At 35.5% G+C, this 25,207-nt stretch overlaps 1 protein-coding gene across 1 annotated transcript in view; it reads right to left on the reverse strand.

Annotated features, from left to right (window-relative positions):
- LOC129271728 (receptor-type tyrosine-protein phosphatase kappa-like) overlaps positions 1-23,883 on the reverse strand; it is a 74,733-nt gene extending 50,850 nt beyond the window's left edge. Inside the window, exons 1-11 of the mRNA XM_064106655.1 lie at positions 23,572-23,883; positions 18,531-18,806; positions 18,218-18,352; positions 17,643-17,801; positions 11,863-11,997; positions 8,115-8,243; positions 6,963-7,256; positions 5,934-6,239; positions 5,705-5,775; positions 5,110-5,341; positions 1,201-1,433 (exon numbers count right to left, since the gene is read on the reverse strand). Of these exons, the coding sequence (XP_063962725.1) occupies positions 1,201-1,433; positions 5,110-5,341; positions 5,705-5,775; positions 5,934-6,239; positions 6,963-7,256; positions 8,115-8,243; positions 11,863-11,997; positions 17,643-17,801; positions 18,218-18,352; positions 18,531-18,735 (1,899 nt within the window). The 5' untranslated portion in view covers positions 18,736-18,806; positions 23,572-23,883. The remainder of the gene's footprint in view (positions 1-1,200; positions 1,434-5,109; positions 5,342-5,704; positions 5,776-5,933; positions 6,240-6,962; positions 7,257-8,114; positions 8,244-11,862; positions 11,998-17,642; positions 17,802-18,217; positions 18,353-18,530; positions 18,807-23,571) is intronic.
- Positions 23,884-25,207: the final 1,324 nt, after the last annotated feature.

Raw genomic sequence — 25,207 nt, forward strand, 5'->3', positions numbered from 1 at the left:
CCGTTTAAAACGCGCCAACACTGACTGTAGGTTTAAAATTGGTGTATGAGTTCTTGACTGAATTATCTCCATGAAGAATGCAGCCCACGTTAGATCTTTCAATGCTGTATGGCATATCTGTATCAATGTAATGACATCGAACCCTTCATCATCTCAACGCTAACAGATGCTTAGAAAGACCCAGGAGCAACCATAAAGCATGCATTGTAAATAGGTATACATCAAACAGAATGGAACTTTTTCCCATTTTTTTATAATGCATCATCACATTTTATACAGAATTACTATCAGCCAATCAGATTAAAAGCATTCAGAAGCTTTTAACTATTATTGAAAATTTGTTATCATAACAAGTAGTATGAAATGGACCCAAGGTGAGTTTTTCATAAAGCTGTGTTACAAACGACTGGTGACCCTTTCCTAGTCAACGCCTATGGAAATTTGGTGCGCATAATTTACCTCAAGAAAGGATTACCAGTCATTCCTAAGTGTGATTGATTTTATTCATATATATCATTTTCAACATCCCATAACATTAATATTGGTATAATCCTTCATATTGTATATGAGTGGAGCATCATAAGCTCCATGAGCTTGAGAACGATGTTCCAAGAAACATGTACATAGACACATAAATTATACATTGGCTAAAATAATATATTCAATGATGTGAACATCAGATAAGAGGTCAGAGAAGAGCAAGAGAGATAGAGGGGGTGAGAAACAGAGTAGGAGAGAGAGAACTGAATAAAAAGAGAGAACATGAAGAGAGTACTGACAATATATAAAATACGAGTCATTGTGTTTTGAGGACGGAATTTTTTTGGCTACATGTAGGTATTTTGTTTGAATAATAATAATCACAAACAATGGCAAAAAAATATGTGTGGTGGTACATTATGTAACCATGCAAAATATATGTGTGGTGGTACATTATGTAACCATGCAAAATATATGTGTGGTGGTACATTATGTAACCATGCAAAATATATGTGTGGTGGTACATTATGTACCAAGTGATATAACATACATGTAACTTACAAACAACTTTTTAAAACACCTACCACATGTTGATGGCACTTTGCTTGATCCCAGAGATTAATATTGCAGAAAAGATAACAACTCAACTCTATATATAAAACGGACCCCACAGATGCATAGTCTCACAAACGAAAAATGGCATGCATATGGGTGACTCACCTGCACTGAGTAATTGGTTTCTGCTTGCAGGCCTTCAACGGTATACTCAAGCACACTGTCTGTATCTTCCTCCAACGTATAGTTATCAGCAGTTGGTGGATCGGTTTGCTGGTAGCGGATGACATACTTCTGGATGTCGCCGTTCAGGTTAGCCGGTATCGGAGTGGACCATGTAACAGTGAAGGTACTGGTGGTACTCGTTGGTATAGACAGATTGATGGGTGGAGGTGCAACTGTAGAGGAAATTATAGAGGTTCATGTCAATCGTGATTATGAAAGGGTTTATGAAAGTGAGAGGACATTCGGCAAAAAGAAATTTATTACAAACTATAACCTACAAAATATGATACAGCAGCCAATATACTAAAAGTTCCACCAAGAACAGTAATTTGAAGGTAAGACAACCTGCCAAAAATCAGAGATACAACTTCTTTCCTGCATAAATCCTGCAAGTATACCACTCCCATTACCAGTCCTTACATTTTGACAATGAAAAGAAATGATAGATGCCGGAAAGCCGAACATAAAGATGCATGATGCCTTTATAGTACGATTCCTGTCAAAGCTATACAGCTATCAAAGCATTTTTAGTTATGTTACCATAATATATTGGAGAGCACTGTATCTGTGTGTAGTACCATAGTACATTCATACAAAACAAATGCATCTACATGTATCATTTGTGCATATTCAATATATTACAGGGCGATTCCACACTAGAACTTCAAAAATATCATAAATTTCAACATGCTTTCAATATGTCATAAGTAGTGTAATATTTTACTATGATACCTAAATTTAATGAGAATTGTCGTTTTTAACCAAAAATGAAGTCAGATATATTTTTTTGGGGGGGAAACAATGGCATTTTCAATAATTTTGCTAAATAAATAGTCAAGTACAAACACTGCCTGAAATGATTATTGGTAAAGCACGAGAAGATTGAAAATATTGCGGGTCAATGGAATAATGTATCATTGATGGTTCCAAATAATATCTACATTTTCATGATCCATAATAGGGGCAGCCCTGATTTTTCTGAACCTATTTTTGACAATGTCCCGTACAACACATGAAAACGCAAAAGTTTTTCCTACAATTTTATTTTTGATGATGCAATTTAACGATATCAGTTTCTCTACCTGTGACCCATGGGTAATCGATTTATCCCATAAGGATCTAATTACTGCCCTTCATTTTTCAATAATTGTCCTATTAAAAGTTGTCCCGTACGACACACAGTATATACTCCATTTAATTGCAGGATTTGGATTCAGAAACTATAAATAGTAGGCCTATTTTAATTTAAGTAATTGATTTGACATAAAGTGAACTGAAAATGTACTTTATTTATTGACATAGAACATAAAATAGGTGATTCTGACCATTTTAATTGACTTCATGTAGGCGTATTCTTTTGTGAATCCCTTCAGCTAAACTGGTGATTTTCACTGGTCAGAGCAGGTTAATTTCTTTGTCATTGAGCATGAAAAGAAAACATTTATAATTGATTCGCCCTAGCCTGGAAGATGACTTCCTCTTGCATGCTAATGTGAAATTATCATAAGTTTAAAAAAAAAATATTTACATATCAATCATCTATGTGGACTTTCCTTGATGATCACTAATTTTTTTATATACAGTATTGAAACTCCTTACTTTTTTAAGTTGTGAAAAAAAATCTGGAAAATAAGACAAATCATATGGTTTCATGAAATGCAGAAAGATTTGAAAAAGTAGAATCGCATTTCTTTAGAAAAAAATATTTTGTGGAATTTCAAGTGACGGTTGTGACATATCATGTATATATACATTTTATATGAAAAATCATAACATTTTTGCCCCGTAATTTACACAAACAGTTTCATTCTTTCATTGTTTAAATAGTGTATTGGAAATCATCAATTGATTCACTAAAATATAATTTCACACAAAACCTCAAGTTTTTCAGCTCGTAAAAATGCTGTGAACCATTGTACATTTCCCATCATGAGAAAAATGATAATATATTGCGCCCGATTGTATATATTGAGGTATATATTGAGGTTACTTAATTATATTGTCCTGAATGACTACTTATTAAAAGGCTTTTCATTAAAATGGAAGAATTTAGGGGCAATGCTCCCCTTCTAATCGATAAAAAGTTCATTGTTTTTTATTCAGGCTGTCCAGTACAACACGCAAGTGCCTGTTCAACACACAAGTGTCCCGTACAACACACGGATGTCCCGTACAACACACAAGCGTCCCGTACGACACACAAGTGTCCTGTACGACACATTATTTTATTTATGATATATTGACAGAAATATTTAGCCAAAAGCGGTTTCTAACATAATGAATGTCTTAAGTTTGATAGGATTATCATTATCATCAGCCAAATAAAGTGATTGAAGAAGTCAAAGAGACATAAAGTAGGAAAATTTGGCTTCAATTTAGAGATGTCCCGTACGACACATTTTGAGTGTCCCGTACGCCACAATGTTCTCGAAAATTGTAATTTGCTTTATTTATTCATGAATGTTTATTTTGCTTTCTTTCATAGATGCATTTGTTCTTGGGTAATTGAATATCAATTTAAGTTCAGTTTCTATGAAAATTATCTGTTCAACTCACAGACTTTAGAGTACAAACTTGAGGTTTCTAAAAAAGCCACTTTTCTGCGTCCGTACGACACATTACTATTTTAAATCTGTACTATACAGGATGTGAATTCAAGTCATGTTAAGTCTTTGTTTTCCTAACACTCTGGTAGTACTTGATGATCACATTTAGTTACTGGAATATTTTTTGTTTTTCTTGTCAAACAAGTGGAATGCCTCTGGCCGTCTCACCTGCATCACGCGATTCAATATAGCAGCAGTGCTGATTTTAAAAACTACTATAACTCGCACAAGATGTTCAGTGATACTTGGTTACTCTTATTTCCACGTTTTATGAACTAGACCAATACACTTATAGAGATATGATGGCAATTCAACAAATACCCCCAACGTGGCCAAAGTTCTTTGACCTTACATGACCTTTGACCTTGATCATGTGACCTGTAACTCGCACAGGATGTTCAGTGATACTTGATTACTATTATGTCCAAGTTTTATGAACTAGACCAACACACTTTCAAATTTATGGCTGTAATTCAACAAATACCCCAATTTGGCCAAAGTTCATTGACCCTAAATGACCTTTGACCTTGATCATATGACCTGAAACTTGCACAGGATGTTCAGTAATACTTGATTACTATTATGTCCAAGTTTCATGAATCAGATCCATAAACTTTCAAAGTTATGATGGTAATTCCAAAGTTCATTGACCCTAAATAACCTTTGACCTTGGTCATGTGATGTGAAACTCATGCAGGATGTTCAGTGATACTTGATTAACCTTATGTATAAGTTTCATGAACTAGGTCCATATATTTTCTAAGTTATGATGACATTTCAAAAACTTAACCTTAGGTTAAGATTTTGATGTTGATTCCCCCAACATGGTCTAAGTTCATTGACCCTAAATGACCTTTGACCTTGGTCATGTGACATGAAACTCAGGCAGGATGTTCAGTAATACTTGATTAACCTTATGGCCAAGTTTCATGAACTAGGTCCATATACTTTCTAAGTTATGATAGTAATTCAACAAATACCCCCAACTTGACCAAAGTTCATTGACCCTAAATGACCTTTGACCTTGGTCACGTGACCTGAAACTTGACCTCAGAAACTTAACCTCAGGTTAAGATTTGGTGTTGACGCCGCCGCCGCCGTCGCCGTCGGAAAAGCGGCGCCTATAGTCTCACTCTGCTATGCAGGTGAGACAAAAACTGTCAAATGTTCTCTAAATGTCCCGTACGACACATATGGAATCACCCTACAGCATTAAGTAGATAATGCTGGGCTGAAGTCTCACCTTCTTCCTGTGTTTTGCTAATTGTCTCAATGCTCTTGTCACTTTCCTCATCTTTATTTGAAGCACTTATTTGAATGGTATAGTCCAGATAGGTCTCTAACCCTGATATCGTATAGGAGCGTGTATCATTATAAACTATGCTAGAGTCTGTGGTCGATGAACCAGAGAGAGCATAGTAGATCATATAATGGGTCACACCAGTCCTGCAGTTTGCTGATTCGGATGAGAGGAACTGCAAGATAAAGGTGGAAATTAAAAACTCATATTGGCAACATCAGGAGTAGAAGTAGTAGTAGTATTAGCAGTAATATTAGTAGTAGTAGTAGTAGTAGTAGTAGTAGTAGTAGTAGTAGTAGTAGTAGTAGTAGCAGTAGTACATGTAGTAGTAGTAGTAGTAGTAGTAGTAGTAGTAGTAGTAGTAGTAGTAGTAGTAGTAGTAGTAGAAGTAGAAGTAGTAGAAGTACTAGAATAGAAGAAGTAATAGTAGTAGTAGTGTTGGCAGTAGTAAAAGTATTAGTGGTAGTAGCTGCAGTAGTAGTAGTAGTATATAGGAGTAGTTCTAGATTAATAAGAACAGTTTCATCATTTTCATTACCTCCCATGTCACTTCTAGTTCTTTAGGATTGTTGGCTGTCACCTGTATTCCAGCTGGGGGAGACGTTGGTCCTGAAAGAAAAGTGCATATATGAATCATACATATTCCAATAAATATTCATTCAGTACATTCTGAAAAACTCCAACTGTTCAAACAATCTACACAAAAATGGCATGAAATGACCTTTACTTCAAAAACATTCAAATATTACCTAATAGGTTGAACTTACCTGTACAAAGAGTGATTGTATCAATCCTTGAAGACCGAGGTCCTGTTCCACCCTCTCCTTCCCTCACGGCTGCAACACGGAACCTGTAGTCTGTGTCAGGAGTCAGGTCACTAACAGTAGCTGAAGTGATAGAGTCATCTACTCTCTGATCTCTTACCCAGTCACCATCTTTCTTTACAAATACATCATATCCTATAAGGGGAGGATCACCTGCGTCTTCTCCTGCAGACCAGGCATTCCATTGCAGAGATACTGTAGTTGAAGTGGTGCGGACAATAGACGGTGCCGTATTCATTACTGGAAGAACTAAAAGCAATAGAGAAAGAGGACGAAGGTGAATTTACACAATTCATAAGAGTATAGGCCTATGTTCTGCCATTATCAATGACTGAAGTACAATCTTAGCATTTCCATGGAGATACAAATATACATCCATCAATACAAAATAGCATTATAATTCACCAAAATCTTGCAAGTTTGCTGGTATATCATGTGCTGGTTAGACTAGCACACAACTAGTATATTCACTCCTGACAGTATTCTCTTTATATCAGGCTTATTATTTTTGGCATCACCATCTATCTCTAACTAAGAATTTCTTACTTAAAGAAAATACCTAATATGCAATTCAATGATAACTTCTGATATTCTCATATTAACAGACACTGTCACTTGTTATATTTTTACCCCTATAAACTTTAAACCGTTAATTGTAGCACAATTTTTATATGGCTGCTGCTTCTTAGATTAGGGAGAAAACCCATGGTGTTATATACTGTTACTTTCCTGCCACTCATTTAACTCCAGTGAGAGAGTATAAAGTTCAGTTTCTTCATGTATGTCACAAACCATGAGAAAAACACATCTGCAGCAAAATAATTGGACTCATCTTACAGCACAAAGAAGTTAGAAAATACGATACTGATAATGATTCTGCACAACTGAATCAACTTGTGCCACCTACAATAGTACCTACATGTATTAAAGGATCAAGTTTAAGAAAGAGTGATGAAATGCTATATTGCTCACCATAAGTTGCATTAGTAATGCTTGTTGGGTAGAACTGGTCTTTTACAATAAGACCACAGACATAGTCCCCATCTTCTGGTGGATACACACTTTCAATGTCAAAGACAACAGCCCGTTCTGACCCTAATACAGAGCTTGATCGATTGGTGATTCCTGTGTTGTTGTAGCCGCTTTGAGTAATTCGACGAAGATCAAAAGAAGATGCTTCAGGAAGTGGGATCCCCTCAGCATAACATGTGATGTTTGATGGTTGGTATGGATTCACTCTTAATACTTCATAGCGTGATATTCCCGCTAGTAACCAATATAGACATAAAGAGATTGAAGTTATTATTCAAGTAGCCATGCAAGGCTCCAATTCTAACAATTCATACATCAATAATTGAAAACTACATGCACTGTGAAAATTGTCAATGCAGCTAACACATTATCAATATGTGTCTTGCATATCCAATCTACTTCAATACCTATGAGCTTATCCCAAGTCTTATGACCATTTAGTGAAAACTAAGAAAGTGGTTTGATCCACCGAGATTTGCAAAGGTTTGACGAAAGAGCCAACTGCTCAGTTGTCCAACCGTACTCCGATTCGTAATGCACCCCATTTATCAACAAATGCAGTATATGTATACACATATGTATATATACATGCTGAATATGTATACCGAATGAAGGTAGATTATGACAGTATTATAACCTGCATAGGTTGAAAGTGCTCAGATAAATTTGTATATAGGAGCTCAAGCAGTACAAAGTTTAATAGGCTCAAAAGAGTTGTTCAGTGATTTAGCTGGATAGTCTGTTTTACCCCAACATTCATCAGCAACATTCTTCATGATAACAGTTAGATAAACAGCATTTAAACCAAAAGTTTAACTTTTGATAGATTGAAGTGGAATCAAATTACACCATTCTGAAATAGATGGTGGTGGTGGTGGTATATTGTATTGACAGGTGTACTGAATGTATGTACATATATTAACAACATTTCTCACGTTGAAGATTTTCATAGCATATTTCATACATGTATAATATTTTGGCTTTCAATAAAACAAATCAGTAATAAATAAATTGCTTTCTTAGTGAGAAATATATCTGAGAGCTTGACAATTTTAGAGAGGATTAAAAGCAAACATTACTGGGTTTATTTACTTTGACAGTATGGTTCAATCCAGCCATCAATACACTGTCCTTTGCACAGTCCTGTCTGTTTCTCACAGGCTTCTGGAGCACAGTGGCATTGCTGAAGACAATCCAGACCAAACCTACCTCCTTCACATTCTACATGATAAGAGTTAAAGGAGAATGAAACCCTTGAAACCAGCTGAATCCATATCAAAGAGAAAAATCTAAGAAACATATTGTTGAAAGTTTGAGAAAGATTGAATGAATAATAAGAAAGTTATGAGCATTTGAATATTGAGATCACTAATGCCATGTAGATCTTCCCATTGGCAATGCGACCAAGATCTGTGATGTCACACACGTACAACTCCCTCATTACTTTAGTACTTATTTCACTTATATTCTCACTTTTATAGAGTCTATCACAAGGTGAGGTGTTCTCTTTTATATGAGAGGACAAGTACAGAGGTTTCACAACATTATATCATTGATGAATCGTTTGTCATATGATTAGAATGAGCAAAAAGAGATGTTTTGGGGTATATTTTCAGTGTCCAAATGGGGAGAGTTGTTCATCTGTGACATCATAGATCTTGGTCGCATTGCCAATGGGAGGATCTCCATAGCATTAGTGATCTCGACATTCAAATGCTCATAACTCTTCTATTGCTAGTCCTATTTTACTCAAACTTTTGTTGATCTTATTCTTTGATTTTTCTGCTTTCACAAAAGCTAACTTGCTCCAAGAGTTTCATTCTCCTTTAAACAATATTTAGAACAAAAGTTAACTTTTCATAGAATGAAGTGGAATCAAATTACACCACTATGAAGTATACGATGGTGGTGGTCTATTTTAGTAGTAGTAATGGCAGGTGAACAACTATATTGAATATTGAATGAAAATTAATAAACTTTTTTGTTAGTTCAGCTATAACGTCCCTTTCTTAGGCTGAGGTCACAACTCTAAAATTTAGCCTGCTCGGCGACCGGGCGGCGAGTTTTTAGCCAATTTCGACCGGGCACCGACCGGCAGCCGTCCGGGCACCACTGGTTTTGGGGGCATCGCTCGGTCGCTGCTCAAGATTTTGGCTGTGCCTGCTCACTTTTCACTCGGCGCCAAATTGCTCACCGTTCAGGCACATACGTAATTAAGCGGTCACCGTCGAACAATTTAGGTATAAAATTGAACTTGTTGGATCAACAGCTGTTGTGCAGTCATTGGCCGGTCGCCAGCCACTGGCCTGTCAGAGATCGGTCGATGATCTCCTGGCCAATTCAAGATCGGACGGGCGATTACTTAAAAAATAGCCCGGGATTCGGCGGGTCATTAGCTGATCACTGCTTGGATGCTAAACAGATTAATTCCCCCATTTGACCCAGATTTGGTCTTGAGTAATGGGTAATCGACCGGGCACGTCTGCTCAGCCACCGCTAAGTATATTTTTACTGCACGCTCGACTTCTACAAAAAAAACGTTTGGCGATGAATAAATTCCAGCGGTGTTCAAGCAGGCTACTTATTGGTTGGTCGCCGCTCTGAGTTGTGACAAAAGCCTTGGGTCTTAATGTCAAAAATTTTCAGCAAGCTCACATTATTTGATCAGTGAGATATATTTTGACTGTAATATGAGATAATATATCACGAGGGAAAAAAAACAACAATTGATTAAATTAGGAGTGGGCTATAAATGGGTGATTTTTGGTTTTACTGTGGGAACAGTTTTTTTGTGTTCCTTTTACCTTATCTCAACATGAAATGACAATATTTTTTGTCTCGGGTCCGAGAAAAAAGTGTGCCGGGCCAAAATCCAAAATGGCCGCCAAAACCCCCCAAAATCACAGTTTTGGCCACAACTTTTTTATTTGGTGGTCATTTTCTCTGGTTTTGGTGTCTATTCATATGTTTTGGGGGGCTGGCAATTTGTTTTTCCTGTAATTGGTACTTTTAAACCATTATTTGTAGAGTTAAAAGGTAATTATACCTAAATTTTCCCATTTTTGTAGCCTTTTTCAGCCAAAAAGTAGGTTTTATCATCCTGGGGTTCTGGGATATTAGATGGTACGAGATCAACAATAGCAAGCAGCTTCATGTAGCTATATTGCTTTTATTCCTCCACTTTGGGTTTTACGGATATTTGTGAAATATATCTTATCAAATTAAAGAAAATGTCATTTATCCATAGGGGCTATACGGTGTACAATGCACTGTACATACATACTGCACTGCATATATCCATGCATTGACCACCATGGCATATGACAAGGCCTGTATACAAACTATAGTGTCATAGAAATGAGCTTCAAAGGTTTAGAATTAGATTGTGAATTTGATTCCTTGTCAGCTGATGTACATGGTGAAACCAGCAACGTAAATTACACTTACTGTAAATATCACATACATGTATATATATATATACGTACATCACATTTTTAGCCATATCTTCTTCGTTTGGAGGCTTTTTTTTAACCTGGTTCTGGTGTCTTACTGGCCTATGTTTATGGGGTCAGGTAACTACTAGTATCATGGTAACGCTGATCAACAGCCAATCAGAATAAAGGATTGCATGCAAGTTACCATTAAGTTAAGTTAACATAATGGTAAATTTTTATGCAACGGGCCCAGAATAGCTACAGTGTAAATTACCTCTCTCCGCCCCCTGAATTAGCATATTTGACAAAACATGTCCTCAATTTCTGAGACAAAACATATCTTCAATTTCTGAGGCATCTAATTCTAAACCTGAGAGCTCATTTCTATGACACTATAGTTTATACAAGCCTTGTTATCTGTCATGGTGGCCAATGCATTTATGCAGTGCAGTATGTATGTACAGTACATTGTACATGTACATGTATACTGTATAGCCCCAACGGATAATTGACATTTTTTTATTTAATAAGATATATTTCACAAATATCCGTAAAACCCAAAGTGGAGGAATAAAAGCAATATAGCTATATGAAGCTGCTTGCTATTGTTGACCTCATACCATCTAATATCCCAGAACCCCAGGATGATAAAACCTACTTTTTGGCTGAAAAAAGGCTACAAAAATGGGAAAATTTAGGTATAATTACCTTTTAATTCTACAAATAATGGTTTAAAAGTACTTTAGGTATAATTACCTTTTAATTCTACAAATAATGGTTTAAAAGTACTAATTATAGGAAAAACAAATTGCCTGCCCCACAAAACATATGAATAGACACCAAAACCAGAGAAATTGACCACCAAATAAAAAAGTTGTGGCCAAAACTGTGATTTGGGGGGGTTTGGGCGGCCATTTTGGATTTTGACCCGGCACACTTTTTTCTCGGACCTGAGACAAAAAATATTGTCATTTCATGTTGAGATACATTACAAGGAATAAAAAAAAACTGTTGTCATATTGAAATTACAAAAAAACTATTTTTTACCCATGTATAGCCCACTCCTAATTAAATGTAGCAATTCTAATTTATAACCAAGGATATTTGATGATCATGTTTTTCTAATACTACATGTCGAAGAATTGACATAAGTACTGTCTTTTCAGCAAGTATCTTCCTTCAAATAAGGGATTTATAAACTACATACTTTTGTTTTTATATGGGCTTCACACAGCAGCAAGTACATATTCTGAAATAAGACAATGACTTTGATATTATGTCATTCTGAAAAAGGTGGTTTGCATGTAGTGGATACAATGATCAGTGTGTTATGAGTTTAAGTGTATAACTTACACATACATGTTTTTGTCAGTATTCTGTTAGCATGGTTTAAAGCATAGACTTACTTTGACAATTGTCCCCTGACCAGCCAGACTGACATCCACCTGTAGTACATATTCCACTAAAAGGGTCACATGATGATACATTAGCACAGTGACATGTTTGTGAGCACCCTGGACCATATGTGCCAACATCACAATCTGAAAGACAGGTTAGTAAAAATCACATTTTACACGAATCATTTCTACTCCAGAAAGAATTTATTTTCGCTTCTCCCTCCCACCCCCTCCTCTTCCCCCTTCACTATTTTTCTTTGCTCACCTTTTTGCCCTTCTTTTTTTGCAATTTTTCTTCACTATTCTTCTACACGATTCTTCTTCACCATTCTTCTTTGCCATTGCTTACTTTACATTGCTTTACCATCAGAACAGCTTATATGTCTAGATGCCTGTTCGTCAATCAAATAGAATGCTCCACACTATCAGTTTTTTTAATGAGACATGGTTCAGTTTATAGAAAACTCTGAAATCTTCATGTACATACCGTGTGAGTCAAAAAAACACCTCGCAAATCCCTAATTTAAGGAATAAATATATATATAACGAACATATAATTATCATTTATATATAATACATTATATGGCCTGAAAGAGTATGATTCCCCATACGTAATCATGATACTAGAACCATATTTATGTGGTATGTTTTAACACTTGGATGATCCGGATGTATTATCTGCAGTGATTTAAATTTTTATTTGCGCCAAAGTAAGGCATTACTGCAATGAATGAATCCAGATGTAAATGACGTCATAATGCTACGAGGGTTGCATTAAACTCCATTTCAAACACTTTTTCAGTAATTTACATTATAATCACTTAGAAACAAACAATTTTTAGTATAAATTCTGAAGTTATTTTCATTGAAAAGGGAATTGCTAATATGTTTACTAACTTATGTAAATGTAGGATTAAGACATCATTTTCCGCTGGGGTTCATTAATTGCAGTCATGCCTTACTTTGGCACAGTTCAGAATTTACATCACTGCTAAAAATATCTACTGATTATCCAAGCGTGGAGACATACCACATATATATGGTATCAAATTGTTTGGGAGAAGATACTCTTACCAACCATATAGTATGATTATGTGTTTATAACATGATATTTTTTTTCTAAAATTGGGAATTGTGAGGTGTCAGGTATTTTATTACTCAAACGGTATATCGATGCATTATGGTGTAATGTACACAACAAAAGCATAATCTCACTTTCAGAGTTTGAAATCACCAAATAAAATGCAAACTTTTTAAGGATGAAAGCACTGTACAAGCTGTAATACAGGTAAAAATTACAGGTCTAAACTGATAGAAACATTAGGCATTTTAACCCTAAGAACACTGGGGGGCTGATTCAGACCCCCCTCCAACACTTTTCGCAATAAATCCGTCATGCAAATTTGTTTTACATCGCTCGCTTACATTTTACTTTCACGTCTTGCGCAACTTTTGAGACCAAAATTGTGACCCCTGGGCACGCAGTTCCGAAATTAGGCAACATTTTGTAAGTGCATGCAGACCAAAAATTGCTCAAAAATGTGAATCCCTGTACAAATCCAATGGTCATTTTCAAACGTGAGTGACACGACAATCGGAGAGGGTTAAGGGCTCATACATGTATCTTTAAACTTAAAGATTATGAATCAATCATGACTACTATTATATACAATGTAGGACTGGCATGGGCCACTACCAGTTTGATTTGAATTCTACAATTTGTTTAGTAGATATGATTGAAAAATGATGCGTGAGTGACACGACAAATTTTGGACATGGGTTTCTGACCATTATCACTTATGATTGGATTCTGTTTTCTTTTGCAAATTGTGCAAAACTTTTCATTTTGAGCCTCAATGATATCTATATCACCACAAAGCTGAACTTCTGTACTTTCTCACAATGCCACTCTTGATATGCGGCACCTTTTAATCGGGTCAAGATCAAACTTTTCCCACCAAGGTACAAGACGAGATTTCTGAAATGTTGAACTTGCATGAAATCCAGAGTTCTGATTGGCCTGATAAGGTTCACAGAACAACAGGCACGGGGTATTTGAGGAGATTACCACATGGGAAGTGTGACCTTCCCATGAACCCAGGCGCTGGAACCGTTGGAATTTGCCAGTGTGTGGTCTCTTTGACCAATCAGAGTGCAGTATTCTTGTTTTCAAGCTGCTTTATGTACTTGGCAAATGAAAAGTGTGATCTTGACCCGATTAAACCAATTCTTATTTTGAAATCTATATCATTTTAAAGCATACATATTCAGCTTTATCATGATATAAAAATCATTTGGGCTTAAACAAAAATAAAGTGTGAAAATAGCAGCTTTTGTCAGGTGAAAATAATTATTTTGTAGCATATTTTAGATCAAAATTTTAACCTATATTACAAAATCTTTGAATAAATTCAAACACATGACCTGAAAGAATTATTCTTTTTCTTTACAATGATACCAAATTCATGAAATTCGATGCACAAGTAGAGCAGCAATGACCGAATGAAAAGAGGTGTTTTAGTCCGCATCAAGCTCATTAAATATGCAAAACATCTCAAGTCATGAATATCACTTGGATGAAAGAAGCCACTTTCTTGGGACCTGCCGTCTGACTGCTATATACCGTGAGTGACACGACATCCAAAACGTGAGTGACACGACAAGTGCAAAAATACAACATTTATCTCAACAACGAAAGTAATTTTGGCATGATGTACATGTACAAGAGTGAAATCCCATCAACCAAAAAACAAGCTTAATTACATAACAACTGCCTTCTTCAAAGTTGATAATGTGTCATCCTAATGATTTATTCTTGGTTTATGGTCATATTTGCCCATCAACTCACATTCCCTATACCATACCGCATTATTGTCACACTCGGGCTTCTACCACTCTCCTCTTTGGAGGAGGAGGCACTTGAAGGAGGTGTTATGTGGTCTTGGCATTGACATCAACTCAAACATTCTTTTTGTGGCCTGATTTCATTCAAAACTTTAACTCTTTCTCCCTATCTGTATATGACAGTTTACGGGTTTACAATTCAGCATCCACAACTGATGGAATAATTTTTCCTTGTAAGAAAGGTATTCTCAATAGTCACTCGCATCATCTGGCATGGTCTGGTAGCCAATGATGTATGACTCCTTTTTCTTGAAATATTGGATTACAATATTATCCTCCTTAAATTTTTTTAGGCATTATCCAAATAGGACTTGGCAGCTTTTTTTGTACACTACCAAACCACAGTTACTTGGCTGCACACTTCAGATGGACTATTAGCAAATCCTTGAGAAACTTTAATAGGGATCAAGTTCAACTCATCAAGCATTGGTTTTCTCCTGAACCCTGCTTGTATGTGGACCCCTCCAAAGGCACTGTACCAAAATTCAGAGCTATGATTTTCAGCAGGAATCTTGCAAGCTGCTTTTCATTGCTAATTATCATATTTGATAATAAACCAAACCACAGGTAATACATGGAAAGCCACGAGGTGAAAGACGCATAGTCAGTACCTGATTCTTGCAAAAAGCCACAGCACAGTTTGTTGGTATTACCTACAACTACAAGTCATTAGCCTTTCCTTTGATGAGCCCTTGGATGTTACGCTGAAATTCAATTCAGCATCCCAAACCATCAAATACTCCCCCTATACCTCCATATGGTATAGCTTTTTCCCCACGAGGTCCAGCTCAGTTCTAACCAGGGTAACCCCCTAAGAAAAATTGATCCACATGAAAACACGGCAACTCACCAAAGTTGCTCAAATGCAAATTCGGTCTTGGTTGGGACCTACATAATTTACTCTATCAATTTGTTGTGTGTAATGCAAATCTGCTCTGAACCCACATCGGCCCGCTCACGGTAGTTTGCTGTGCAGACCCTAGTTCATCACTAGTGGTACGAATGGTGGCCAAACAAAGAATGATTTTTAACCAGGCTTTGTGGCAAAAAAGGTTAATTTTAATTAATAAGAAGGGAAAGAGTTTTTTTTCTGATTTTGAAAGAATGTTTGGTGTTTACGGAGATCTCTTCATACACTTTTCTACCATTAGCCTCCGACGAAGATTCTGCTAGGATCGAAAGCTTAGGCCCCTTTTGACTTTCTATTTCTGCAAATTTCAAAATAAGATCCCTGACCTTGCTAGCTTTAAACCTTTCTTAATTAGTGAGACAAAGAAATAACATTCCTAAAAAGATAGGTGAACGTTCTGCTCATTTCCGTAAATGGAGACGGAGAATGTTCAAGTCATACCTGACTAACTTGAACCATCACCAAATCTTTATGCACTGTAAATATGTTCTTTACTATGTAGTGGTTTTTCTCCTGATATATTCATTATTTTGTGTTGATTGTTAGTATATTCTTTTATCTCAGTACATCATTAAAATATGAATTAGGATCTGAGTCTTCACACGAATGGAAAGTTGTCAGGATTTTTGAAACTGAGGAAACCATGGAGAGGAAAGAAAATAGAATAGAACTAAACGTCAAATTCAATATTTCCATTGATAGGGGTGAAGTTGGGAAAATGGAAAAAAATATTAGCCTTATATAGGCTTAAATGATGTCAGGAACAACATTTTGACTCCATCCCTGAATTTATCTCGTAAAATGCTTGAAAAATCATTCGATGTCCTTTTTTATACACAAAATGAGACCGTGAGTGACACAACATTGTGAGTGACACGACACAACTTTAACAGTTAATTTTAGCTTAACCGTAACACATTGGACCAAGTTACTGTATATACAATAAGGTATGGGAAAACTGTATTTGCTCCTGTACTGGGATAAATTAATTTTCAGAATACACAGCTCTAGAAAACTTTTTGTCTTTAAAACGTGAGTGACACGACAACCAGTTTTGAAAACTTTAAAGATCTACATGTACTTTTTTCAGAAAAACACTTTAGATAATTTTTTTTGTGTTATTTAGGAGTTAGATACAATACAGAGCTTGTATCTTGCTAACAAATATGCTTGAAATACACATTTTATATTGTGATAGGCAATATGTGAATTTTAATGCAAAAATCAGCATTTTGTAACATGAAATTTCCCTTGCACTAAATTCACTGTATTTCAAGACACAATGAATAATTTTATGTAACTGAAATGGAAAAACATACTTCGAGATGTCTAGTTTCAATAACCATTGAAGCCTACTGATTTATAGCAAGTTTTAATTTTCACCCCCATGTCCACTTATGTTTGAAAATGACCCAATGCAAATAATATTTTTAGCCAAAATCCATAAATGTATCATTATTTTTCCTACTGACTAAAATCAATTAATCCCATCTTGTTTTTGGGTAAAATAAAGTCCCCAAAAATTTTCATTGAAAAAATATAAGTCCAAAACCAAAAAAAAGAAATTTAGTAAATGATAAAATACATAAGAAAATAAATGTGATGTTGAATGTTTCCAAAATACACTTGATCAAATCCATATAAAGAGTCTGTGAACCAAAAATTTGCATTTTTACTTAATTAGAGCAATATTTTGATTTTACGCATAAATTACTCAGCAATGAGATTTTTCGCTTAATTTGATCGTATAATTTTGTAGATCATGCCGTGGGTAACGTGTGGGCCAATTTTCGTTGTGATTGCGCGATCGAGGGCCAAGATCATCACCTCCCCCGCGGTCTTCTTAGGCGTCAAAATAATCTTGTCTATTTCGGGGTAATGCTCTTAATTTTTATGTATTTTCTAAGTAACATTTACCAGTCTATAACTGCAACAAGATGTAGGCCTTCAGACACCATTGACCACAAAGACTTACCACTATCACATGCATGACCTTGGGAACCAACATCACATGAACATCCATAAGGGTCAGGTAGGCAAAACAAATTTCCACGACAGCTAGTGGGCGAGTTAGCACTTGAGCAAAAAAATTCACAGGTTAATCCAAACTTATTTCCTCCATTATCCCTGCAAACTGGAGAAAAAAAATAATTGGAAATGGAGAGATACATTACATGGTTCATTCTATAGTTTGTAATCCTATATCAAAGATATCAGAGTCACACATTTTAACAAACCTTAGCATAATTCAAATTATTTATTCTATAAACTAGTACCACATTTACATTGTACTACAAACAAATCAACCATACATGTATTCCCTGCATTATTTGCTCACCTATTTTCCAAAGACATTTCCAAGAGTGTGTTAGGACTATAATACATGTACATGTAAGTCATTTCATGTACTTTGTTAATATCCTTACTAACATTGCAAAACATAAATTGATTTATGATGATGATGGACATAGCAATATGAATCATAATTATAGTAATAACAAAATAATATATGCTCTAAGTATTAACCTAAAAATCAATGACCATACTCACTTTCTAAACAGTTTTCTCCCATGAAGTTGTTAGGACAGATACAAAGACCAGACTTGTCATCACAGACTCCACCGTTATAGCAGTTATCACAGATACCATAGCATTCAGGTGGACCCCACTTACCAGCAGGACATTCTAATATCATACACAAAAGAGACAAATAGAAAGAACAAGATAAACAGATAACTAGCCGATACCATGGAAAGTTCCATTGCCTCGTTGAAAACAAGTAAGTATGTCAAAGTATGTTTTGTTATTAAGGTAATTTCAAATCATTCTATTTAAAAGTGATTAAAATTAAAGCAAAGATTACCCCTGACAATAAGTCGGAATATTCCTCCTCTGTTTTGGTCCCTCTCGCCACCATAGTAGATCTCATAAATCCCTTGGTCTGACATCTGGATTGGGTTTGGGAAGCTGATATTGGTCTGTCCCTCAAATTGTATAAGAACATCACCACCATCTTTCCTCCATGTAATCACATTGCCATTATCATCAGGTTGGTGTCGATTAGTCATTGAGATCACCACTCCTGTGTCATTCACATTGACTGTCTTTGTAAACACTCCACCACTTGGTATGAATTTAGCTGTTAATATAAAGATGACCAAATTGAAAAATCTGTACGTGATACATGTATATCTATCTGATCCTGTCATGATTAGTGCAATTGTGATTATTATCAAAATTTAGTAGTCCATGTATTCTTTAAAGGTCAAGTCCACCCCAGAAAATGTTGATTTGAATCAATAGAGAAAAATCCAACAAGCATGACACTGCCATTTCATCCAAATCGGATGTAAGATAAAGCTATGATATATTGAAGTTTCGCCTATTTTTCACAAAAAAACTTGTATGTATCACTCAGTGACATTCAAATGATATAGTCAATGATGTCTTTCGCTCACTATTTCTGTTGTTTTTTATTGTTCGATTTTATACAATATATCAATTTTTAGATATTTGACAATAGAGACCAACTTCACTGAGCCCCAAATTGTTAAAACAATAGTAATTCCACATACATGTATCCAGTGCGGAACAGAACTCCTGACAGTGACAAGAAAAATTAACATTTCACTTAATAGAATACAAAAGAAATAGTGAGCGGATGATATCACCAGTCTTCTCATTTGCATACCGACCAGGATGTGCATATAACTGTTTTGTGAAATCAAGCGAAATTTCAAGATGTCATAACTTTCTTATTTTACATACGATTTTGATGAAATTTTCAGTTATGCTTGTTGGATATTTGTCTTTTTATTCAAATCAACTTTTTGTGGGAGTAGACTTGTCCTTTAACTTAGAACATGGTCTATCTCTGTGCTAACATTATGGCAAGCCAAAAAATATCTAAATTTTATCACGTTTGTTTAGATTGCGTAAGTCGCTCTTCATCGTGTTTTAATTGTGAAGATAATCATTTCATTAACTATTATCTGACCATTATGACCAATCTATAGGTCAAATGAGCTGGTTAATTTGACTTGTTTTGTTAGAGATTTTGTGTCACAAATGGCTATCCATAGTTAAACCATTGTGACAATGTTAAATCCTAGTTCAGGATACTCCACCACATGATAGTCAGGGTGCTACATAACTACATGTATTTAGAAGCACTTGCCCGGATGGGCAAGTGAATTTTTAAATAGTTGGAAAATATTTGCCTGAAAATACATTTCACTTGTCCCTCAAAATCCTTCAAAACAATGTACTACCGCTTCAAAAAAAAGTACTACGGTTTCATATACCATTGATCCTTTCCTCTCATATGAATTTGGCTGTTAACATGGTATATAGCAAGAGTAAAATTTTAAAATCTGAATGCAATCTGATCAAACAGCTGAGTAAATATAGATCCACCGAGAATGCTGACCTGCCACCCAAAAATAAACTAAAAATTAAGTCACCAGGGGGTGTTTCACAAAGATTTGAGTATGACTTACCGCCATAGCATTACAATGTATGTTGTATGCAGCCAACTTGCGGCCTAGGAGTAAATATATACAACAAAAAAAGAAAGTCCCCCCTTAAACAAACATCCATAATTTCCGAACCACTGGGAGTTTTTAATATATTTTTACATGAGCGTGTAGGTAATCTTATAAGCTACATTGTACCCTCTGAGTTAATGTTATGTACGTATTTTATGTCATGCTTCAGTGAGCAGTGCTAGAAGGCAAAATTGTCACTTTTTAAAAGTCGCAAGCCAGATATCATGACTTTGATTCCACTTTATTGGAACCAATTCAACATTCTCATGAAATAATAGTCAGAAGGCTTGTAAAAGGTTCTTTTTAAAATACAATACAACTTTTTTGGCTGAATTTCATGGTTGAATAAACACAAGTCAAAATTTGCTCTAATTGGATTTTGACATGTTTCTATTGATAAAAATGATCGAATACCAGTAGGATGACAGATATTTTTTGGAAGAGTATCTTCAACAATATTCTTCATTTTACGGTTCAATGAACATTTAATGAAAAAAAATTGTTCTTCAAATATAAAGTATTGTTTCATTTTGGTAACTGAAATTTTATCTTTTCTCAACTTTTTTCTTTATGTTCATGACCAATTAACATGATTCAATGATTCAAAGACGTTTAATCAAACATTCACACTTGAATGAACACGTGGAATGCAATTGCTAACCATGGATATCTGTCACAAACCTCCTTGCATAGTTCATTTGATTTGGTTTTATGAAAATCCTGATGACTAATGCTTCAGTGAACACACAATATCCAAAAATTAAGCAAATGAGAAGGCCTTGGCCCCATTCTGTGCCGTTTCGAATGATTATTTTGGTGTGCTCGCCCTTAGGATAGTGTTACTCTGAAGCCATGTGCGAAGTTTCATGAAAAAAACTGTCAGCAGAAGTACAGGTAACAAGAAGTGGAATGCCTCTGGCGGTTTCACCTGCATCACGCGATTCAATATAGCAGCAGTGCTGACTTTGAAAACTACTATAAAATAATTATTCACAAAAAACACCATTCATATAATGATACAATACTACGTTCATTGATAGTCGACCTTGATCATGTGACCTAAAACTTGTCAGTGATACTTGATTACCCCTATATCCACATTTTATACACTATATCTATAAACTTTGAAAGTTATGACAGCAATCTAATAATTACCTCTAAAATGGGCAAAGTTTCAAAGACCTTAAGGACGTTCCACAGTTATGTTTGTGCGCATTATGATCTGCGCATAGTTTACACTCTGCGCGCTGACGTCACAATGGATGAACAGGTGATTAATTAGCTGCGAGTATGTGCTGATTTTTCTCATCTTCTGCACTTTAACTGCAGATCCGATGCGTTATTTCATGAAGCTAAAAAATTGAATTATTCCATGGACCATTCAAAAAAAGATTCTCTACAATTTCAAAATACTTTACTCTGCAGTGCTGCCAAGAATCACGAATATTACCCCGAGTTTGAATAAATGGTAGAGTGGTTTTGATTTTTTCTTCAAATAGATACAAAGCATACGGCGCATTTTTGGTGTTTTAAAAAGCACATTTGCTCTAATAAAAATACTGATAGTTTAAAAACAAGCACATGAACCCCTATTTTTTAATGTTTGTTCCTCTTAGGTATACCTTCCTCTACAACTCTACAAATTTTGGTGAAAATGACATGGATTTTGAATAAAGTGCAGCATTCATTGTACTTTTGTAGTTTGTTACTGAAATTTCACATTTTTTAGATTGGGATTTTGTTATCTTTTACGCCATTTTTAAGAACTGACAGTGCTGTTAAACTTAAAATTGCAAACAAATAGCACTATAAATATATTCTCCATTCTAACGATACAATTATTAACTCTCTTGCGAAATTTGATGACTTTTTCATGTATTTTGACTGAGTAATACAGGTTTAAACTCATTGTAGTAATCTTGGGCGGTCTAAAAATGCCAAATTCTTTTGAATGCGCAATTCTTAAGAACATCAATTTGGGTGAACTTTGAAGTTCTATAGCAAAAAATCAAGCACATGGGCCTATGTTAATTTTTGCATATTTTGAATATTAAGGTTCTAAAGTATCTATGTGCAAAGTTTGGTGAAAATGACATGGATTTCACTTTAACTGTGGAACGTCCTTAAATGACCTTTGACTTTGGTCATCTGACCTGAAACTCACATGAGATGTTCAGTGATACTTGACGACTCTTATGTCCACGTTTTATGAACTAGACCAATATACTTACAGAGTTATGACGGTAATTCAACAAATACCCCAACATGGCCAATGTCCATGGACCTTTGACCTTGGTCATGTGACCTGAAACTCGCACAAGATGTTCTGTGATACTTGGTTACTCTTATGTCCATGTCTTATGAACAAGACCAATACACTTACAGAGATATAATGGTAATTCAACAAATACCCCGATCATGGCCAAAGTTCATTGACCTTACATGACCTTTAACCTTGATCATGTGACCTGAAACTAGCACAGGATGTTCAGTGATACTTGATTACTCTTATGTCTAAGTTTCATGAGTCAGATCCATTAACTTTCAAAGTTATGATGGTAATTCAACAGATACCCCCATCATGGCCAAAGTTCATTGACCTTTGACCTTGGTCATGTGACCTGAAATGGACACAGGATGTTTAGTGATACTTGATCACTATTATGTCCAAGCTTTATGAACTAGACCAATATACTTTCAAAGTTATGATGGTAATTCAACAAATACTCCCAATTTGGCCAAAGTTCATTTACCCTAAATGACCTTTTGACCTTGATCATGTGACCTGAAACTTGCACAGGATGTTTAGTGATACTTGATTACTACTATGTCTAAGTTTCATGAATCAGATCCATAAACTTTCAAAGTTATGATGGTAATTCACAGATACCTCCAATTTGGCCAAAGTTCATTGACCCTATATGACCTTTGACCTTGGTCATGTGATGTGAAACTCATGCAGGATATTCAGTAATACTTGATTAACCTTATGTCCAAGTTTCATGAACTAGGTCCATATAAGTTATAACATTTCAAAAACTTAACCTTTGGTTAAGATTTAGATGTTGATTCCCCAACATGATCACGTTCATTGACCCTAAATACATGTACCTTTGACCATGCTCATGTGACCTGAAACTCAGGCAGGATGTTCAGTAATACTCGATTAACCTTATGTCCAAAATTGAAGAACTAGGTCCATATACTTATGCTGTCATTCAAAAAACTTAACCTTCAGTTAAGATTTGGTGTTGACGCCGCCGCCGTTGGAAAAGCAGCGCCTATAGTCTCACTCTGCTATGCAGGTGAGACAAAAATGGAAGCTATTTTTTACTAAAAGAATATATATAATTTTACCATCACTTCTCTGGAAAAATGTAGTAACCCTTGTAATGTCTCGATCCTCTTTTTCAGCTTCACAGTAGAAGGGACCAAAACCATCTGAAGGCCAATTATTGTTGTTAGGGAAGTTGACCACTCTGATATGACTATATTTATTATGAGGCTGATCACTAGGTGGTGATTTGTCTGTTGTTATAGGTGCAGATCGTCCGAATGACAATGAGGCATATCTGTCCGGTACACTGCGGTAGCATTGGTACTGTACACCAGAGGAGGTCTCGATCGTGGTATATTTTGCGGTCAGCACTGTGATGTGAACCACCTCACCTGTAACATAAATAACAAAAGACAATTTTATTGCAGTCTGCAGGGGGGCGGCACTGAACTATATCGCTATGCACATATGCAACCATAAAACACATAAAAATGTTAATTTTTGCTGATCATGGCACACACACGTGTAACAGGATTTGGGTGTCAAAAGGCTAATATTGGGCAAAATGGTCAAAAATGCTTGTGAAAATACTGGAATCAGGTATGAATTTGACCAACATGGAAAAAACTTGTTTAGGATGGGTTTGTAAAAGCTGTAGTCGTGTACATGTACAGCAAAATACTTCAATGCACCCCCCATCCCTGGGGCATGTAGATATCTCTGAATGTTAAACACATAATTACGGTTTGTATCTGATGAGAGAGGCGTTTCCAAATGGTGTGGGTGGCTGAGGAACAGCTCTCTAGTGAGTCCTGGGTACATGTATATAGCCTGGCTATTTGGATATTGCATAAAACCCAGTAGGGAGAGGACCCGGAGAGGGCGCTTATTGTACCCCCACCGATCTTTATTGTTGATCACAACTACAAAGTGAACGTAGTCATTCATGTGTTACTTAATATCCAAAATTTTAGAGTAAAATTGACCAGAATTATTCAAATCTAATTCTTTAATTAAATAATTATGATCAATAAGTTTAGTCTGGACACTCTATTAAAAAAATTATAAAGCGTGTAAATAAACAAGATTTCATGAACAAGTCTTGCCGGATTTCGCGATGAATAAAAGATGCAAAATGATCTTCAAACACCAAAATGGCCTTCAATGTAAGCTTTGAAGACCTGTGACCATACCAGATGATCATTTGTTTGAAGTTTAGATGAGGACATATTTAGATTAATATGATTTTTCAACCTGAAAACTGTAAAAAGAAACAATAATTATCATAAAATCAAATAAATCAATTGGATAGAATTATGAGAGCATGTATTGATGCAGAGTGATTAATGAGGATAAATGAAGCACATGGCCTCCTATCATTTGACCTTTTGACCTCTAGATAATAATAATTCAATAATCTTATATACAGCAAATCCAGAAATTGCCTCTAAGCGGTTTAAAAGAAAGGAAATAGAACTATAAATACTTTGCACAACAAAATGTATCAAGATTCAAAACTAATATTACAATTTACAACTAGTTCTCACCTGACCATGAATACAGAAATACCATCAAATTGGCCAATAAACATTATCTACCGTATTTAAGATTTTAAAACATGAGTCTTAAGCATAACTTTAAATGTATTAACACAGATAGCATTGCGGATTTCCAGGGGGAGATTGTTCCAAAGAAATGAAGCTGCATAATAATGAA

Source organism: Lytechinus pictus, chromosome 11 (assembly GCF_037042905.1).
Source record: "Lytechinus pictus isolate F3 Inbred chromosome 11, Lp3.0, whole genome shotgun sequence".
NCBI classification, from domain to species: domain Eukaryota; kingdom Metazoa; phylum Echinodermata; class Echinoidea; order Temnopleuroida; family Toxopneustidae; genus Lytechinus; species Lytechinus pictus.